Below are 6,000 nucleotides of genomic sequence, written 5' to 3'. Positions count from 1 at the left end.
TTTTTTTTGAGACGGAGTCTGGCTCTGTCACCCAGGCTGGAGTGCAGTGGCCGGATCTCAGCTCACTGCAAGCTCCGCCTCCCGGGTTCACGCCATTCTCCGGCCTCAGCCTCCCGAGTAGCTGGGACTACAGGCGCCCACCACCTCGCCCGGCTAGTTTTTTTTTGTATTTCTTAATAGAGACGGGGTTTCACCGTGTTAGCCAGGATGGTCTCGATCTCCTGACCTCGTGATCCGCCCGTCTCGGCCTCCCAAAGTGCTGGGATTACAGTATTTCTACTTTTCTAACTGTTTTCTAAGCCTCCTACCCCACCCCACACTACCGCCTCCAAGAGGTACTTCAACCCCTACGCTTCTAGCAAGTCCACTGAGTCCTGTAACCTTGATGTGGCTATCCTTTGGTTACCCTCCTGGAGCTTCAGGCTAAAAGAGCAGGGCCAATAGAACATGACTTGGGGGGGATCCATCATTCCTCCTAACTGCCTGCCCCGCCCCCCATCCCCCTCCATTCCATTAGACGAAAGAATTCTCCAATTCTTGAAGTATCACAGCACAACTGAGCCCCAAACTAACTACTTTCCTGGTGACCCTTCCACTACATTCCTCAGTAAACCTGCCCCAGACATGTCAGGCAACTGGCTGCCCTCAAATACTCCATGTTCTTGTACATGTTCTATCTTTTGTTCTCAATATTTCCTCAACCTAAAATGCCCACCCTTTCTCTGACAGAAATTCTAGTCACTCTTTGTGGTGCATCTCAAATGTCATCTCTACCACAAAGCCACTTTTTATCCAACACTCCACCCCATCACCAAATCTGGATTTAGTGACACCACTTCGTGCTTCCACTGCATCTGCCTGTGTCTTGGGCACAGCATTTCTTTCACTGTCGTGCATTATAGGCAATCGTGCTTTTATGTCGTCTGTTTTCCACTAGACTTAACATTTCTTGAAGATCCAGACACAGAGCCTGTATCTGATTTGCCCAAAAGAAACGACCAGAAAAGAACACATGTCATACCCTTCTCTCCAACATCCCATGGTCCTGCACACACAGGAGGTCCTCAAGAAGAGCGTGCTGATTCAAACTGAAAAGCTACAGATTCTTTCCAGCAAACCCTGCAGACCATCAGAACTAGGGGAGAGAAAGAGCGGAAGGGGAATCAAGCGTAGATTTGAAGCAGACAGCTTCCCTCTCTCGATTGAACTAGGGGTGGTACACCCTACTCCTCAGAAATTACACCAACCTCAGCAAGGAAGATTCAGCAGGCAGTTTGGAAACTTTAAAGAACTATAAGTAGTTTCAAGGTTCTCCCAGCTGCTGTTAGTCGGGTATTGACCTTGGGATGTGGTCACAGGGATTATGTATTTTATTTTGCCATCCACTCCCTCTAACACTGATACCTCTAGCTATATGGGCAATAAAGAGTCTTTCATACAGGTTCTGAATATTATCTTTGAGTTCCTCTGGGAACACCCTAGCCTTCTTGCAACCCTCCCACCTTTCCAGTGAGTAATTTTACAGTGCCACCTCTGCCGTCCTCCTCTCCTGAAAAAGCACTTTTTCCCCTCAATATATCCAGCTTCCCTCCCTGAACGCTATGCCCTAATCTTCACCATTAAGACAATAGGAAGGCAGTGTGCCTTCTAAGCTGCCTGATGCGTGGCACATTTCAAAGAACTAACAGGTAGAAGTATAAGGGTTTTGATAGTTGCAGCTTCCTTTGTGATCCTATAAGTACTTCTCACTCATATTTATTATATAACTTAGGCATTCTGATTTATAATTGACCATTTTACACAACTTATCTCCCTCACTTGACTGTAAGCTTCTTGAGAACTATTCTCTAGTTCCCACAAAGTGCCCAGGACATGGTGTGCACTTAATAAACTACTGCTTAGAAAAAGATAGCATAGGCTGGGCACGGTGGCTCACGCTTGTAATCCCAGCACTTTGGGAAGCCAAGGCAGGTGGATCACTTGAGGTCAGGAGATTAAGACCAGCCTGGCCAGGATGGTGAAACCCTGTCTCTATAAAAATACAAAAAAATCATCTGGGCATGGTGGTGGGCTCCTGTAATCCCAGCTACTCAGAGGGGCTGAGGCACGAGAATCACTTGAACCCAGGAGACGGAGGTTGTAGTAAGCCGCAATTGCACCACTGCACTCCAGCCTAGGCAGCACAGTGAGACTATGTCTAAAAAAAGAAAAAAGAAAAAAAAAAAAAGCATAAAAAAAACTGCCACTTTAGGCCCCCTAAGCCAAACTCAGTGTAACTGTGTGAGTACAGAGGAAGAAACATTTCAGAGGTGATCAAAACCAAAAAGTATATAGTAGTCAGTTGTGCGATGCAAAGGCTCAGCTGAAGGCAGTCTCAAACAAGGGTTCTTTTGACAGGGCAGCCATTCCCATGTTCCTCAGATACTCACTATGGTCAAAGTAGTAAACTTAGTTCTCCAGAATTTAGTTTCCCAAGATCTGGCAGTTCAATAAATACATTCCCCAGCCCCCCACTTCAACGACTCTCCTATATCCTTCTGACCTTTAATACTGTGTAACGTTAGATGAAAAATTGATTTTTTTTGGCTACTTATTTCACAGCTGAAGAAAAAATATACTGTTTAAGGTGTTAAATATTTTTACATGCAACAAACCTGGCATGAAGCTAACTTGTATGCACATTTTAGAGGTACAGGCGTAAATGTCAGTGCTATAATTTGTTATAGGTTTCTGATGACCAGCAATGAAAATGACCACGGATTCTCACAATTCAAACCACTTTTACGTAAATGTGAACTTTCCTAAAACAGCCAAGGGAGAGAAAACTTTCCATCCAAGCTCATAGCGTCTCTTAAGAGATACTGATAGCATTGTTCACTGGGTTAGGTGTTCTTTGAAAAAATCCTACAAATATTAGTTTTCTTCTGGGCCTATGCTTTGACCTTTAATAAAAATGTGCTTTAAGACACCAGTTATTAAAATGAAAGGAACAGTTTTTAACACCTGAACAACTGCCATTTCATATAATCAGCCCTGCTGAGGGCTATACCTTACAAGTCAACAGTGTTTAAAAAAAAATACGTTTAGTGACTTCATTTAAATTGCTCACTTACCAGACGTGGAGTAGGGTTATAAGAAACCATGAATTGAATGTATCAGGCATCTGACACCCTAGAAAATAACAATAAGGTATAAGTATGTGAGGGTTTAAAGGAGGCATACTAACCATATTTTAAACATTGGCAGGCACGGTACTTACAGCGCTCTCTGATTATGCTATTGCAGAAAAGTCCAGTAGAACAATAGGGAGAGACTATGGGATAAAAGAACATTGAATCATAGTGCGCCAGGAGTAAAAGAAAAAAAAAGGATGGATGCACTGGTTCACACCTGTAATCCCAGCACTTTAGGAGGCCAAGGTGGGCGGATCACCTGAGGTCAGGAGATCAAGACCAGCCTGGCCAACATGGCGAAACCCCATCTCTACTAAAAATACAAAACTTAACCAGGCATGGTGGTGGACACCTGTAATCCCAGCTACTCAGGAGGCTGAGGCAGGAGAATTACTTGAACCCGGGAGGCAGAGGTTGCAGTGAGCCAAGATCGAACCACTGCACTCCAGCCTGGGCAATAGAGTGAGACTCTGTCTCAAAAACAAAAACAAAAACAAAAACAAAACATTGAATTCAGTCTGACCACCAGCCTTCTAGTTCTAGCCCTGTTACCAGCTTGTTATGTGGCCTTGGACAAATCACTTCTGCCCTTTGAGTCTTGGTTTTCTCACCTTGCGGAATGTGGCCTAGATTATTTCTATGGTTCCTTCTAGCTTCCGTGTGACTCTACAGTATTTTCCCTCCATGGGCTTGAATTCTGAAAAGCTAGGCAAACACTCCCTCACTTTTTTCACTTGGGCTGCACTGAGAGGCTTAAGTCTTTCTAGTATCCTTTTCCTGTCTTCTTTCTGTAAGGTACCCAATGTGCTATGGATATGGGTGTGCTAAATGATTTGCCCAAAAGAAATGACCAGGAGCTGGGTGCAGTGGCTCACACCTGTAATCCCAGCACTTACGGAGGCTGAGGCGGGTGGATTGCTTGAGCCCAGGAGTTTCAGACCAGCCTGGGAAACATAGTGAGACCCCGCCTCTACAAAAAAATACAAAAATTAGCTGGGCATGGTGGCATGCACCTATAGTCCCAGCTACTTGGGAGGCTGAGGTGGGAGGATCACTTGAGCCAGGGAGGTGGAGGTTACAGTGAGCCAAGATCATATCACTGTACTTGAGCCTGAGTGACAGAGCAAGACCCTGTCTCAAAAAAAAAAGAAAAAAGAAAAAGAAAAGATCAGGCGAAAAAAGTCAGGGCTCTAAGGAGCTGCAGCTGAATAAGAAAGCATATTGTATTTAGTGAAAGGCTGTTCATCACCCCCCAGAAATAACAAAACTGGGAAGGGCTTCTCCTTGGTTTCAGATCCCACAAATTAGTTCTGTGCCCAGACATCAAAGCCTCTCAATTCTCACTCAGCTAAGAAAAGCCTCCTGCTGGATGAGGAGTCTCCCACTGAATGTGCCCTCCTTATTACATAACAGGGAGAAAAGCCAGAGCAAGAGGAAGATGCAAAAAGAGAATAAATAAGTGGGGAATTTGGGCCCTTAGGGTAGAATCTGTCCTTTGGGGCAATGACTCAAGAAAGAAGCACTATTCTCTGCTTTTCAGCAACCATCAAGGTATACGAGGTACTAAATGATAACAAAGAGGGGTCACTAGGAGATAAAACATAGGCCCGGACCCCTGTGAGGTACATTAACAGCACCAGTAATAAAGAGCTGTAATTCACTGCAGGCTTACTACGTGCCAGATGTTCTACTGGGTTCTTTACATCCATGAGCTCAATGAATCCTCCCAACAACCCTGAGGTAGGCATTGATATCCCAAATTGACAGGTAAGAAAAGTGACTCAGAGAGACCAAGACAATTGCTGTTCAAGGTCATGAAAAGAGACACCTGAGATCAAATTCAGATCTACTTGATTCCAAACACTGTGTTCTTAATCCTGCTCTAACAGCCTCTCTAATACCACTATCAGAAACTAACACTCACTAAGAGCCCATCTGCATACCAGATCTACTGCAAGCCATGTCAATACATTATCTCACTCAATCCTCACTTTAACCCTGGAGGGAAGCATTATACTCCTCATTTTAGAGATGAGGAAACAGACTCAAACTAAGTAACATGTGGGCAGCCACAATATTAACAAACTAGTGGCAGGGCTGCAGTTTGAATCCAAGTCTGTCACAAAGTGACACCAAAATACTTTGGTGAGCTTACTGGGAGGTGCCTAGCAGCTGTCAAGTTGACTTCCTCTCAGAGCCCAGCAGGAGGGAGCTGAAGGCTGGTCTGGCCAGCCATACAGCTATTAAGACACATGCCATCTGAGAATGGGCCAACCACCCTCCACCTAGACGAGAATAGCCCTGAGAAACTCTCAAGCCCGGATCTGAAGTTGGGTCTTTTTTGGACGCTAGAACAAAACATTAAAAAGAAAAATTTTCTTGGAAGTCTGTCTTTCAATCTGGAAAATGAAATTTGGCTGCTTCTAAAGGACAATCTGTTCAATTGCTACCTCTACATCAAAGCTTCTCGGCAGCCTCCAGGAGCCTTTCCAATTTTCTCAGAGAGGGAATCAGTTCTTGGGCTGGAAAGCACAGACAGACAGACAGGCCAGCAGCTGGACGTGGGTCACAATTTCCCCTTCTGGGGTCACCTCAGGGCTGAGGGTGGGAAAAGTGCTGGCATATGATTGAGTACCTATACACACTGGTGTCAGAACAGAAACCCACAGGGTAAAGCCCTAAAAAGTAACACCAATGACTGCTGACTGTGAACTACGCAAAAATACAGCAGATTCTTTAGTTCAGTGAAATGCATTTAAACATTTCAAAGTTAAAACCTGCTGTAGTATTTTGCCACGATCACACTCTTGCTCCAATGCACATTCAG

At 44.6% G+C, this 6,000-nt stretch overlaps 1 protein-coding gene across 5 annotated transcripts in view; it reads right to left on the bottom strand.

Annotated features, from left to right (window-relative positions):
* Window positions 1-6,000, bottom strand: part of LOC112632677 (ubiquinol-cytochrome-c reductase complex assembly factor 1) — a 108,697-nt gene that overhangs the window by 61,936 nt on the left and 40,761 nt on the right. For all 5 annotated transcript variants that reach the window (XM_025398519.1, XM_025398521.1, XM_025398524.1 and 2 more), the window contains one exon: window positions 3,114-3,171. In XM_025398519.1, coding sequence (XP_025254304.1) covers window positions 3,114-3,171 — 58 coding nt within the window. The remainder of the gene's footprint in view (window positions 1-3,113; window positions 3,172-6,000) is intronic.

The sequence above is a fragment of the Theropithecus gelada genome, chromosome 10 (genome assembly GCF_003255815.1).
Source record: "Theropithecus gelada isolate Dixy chromosome 10, Tgel_1.0, whole genome shotgun sequence".
NCBI lineage: Eukaryota > Metazoa > Chordata > Mammalia > Primates > Cercopithecidae > Theropithecus > Theropithecus gelada.
This window is presented reverse-complemented; position numbering and strand designations above follow the sequence as displayed.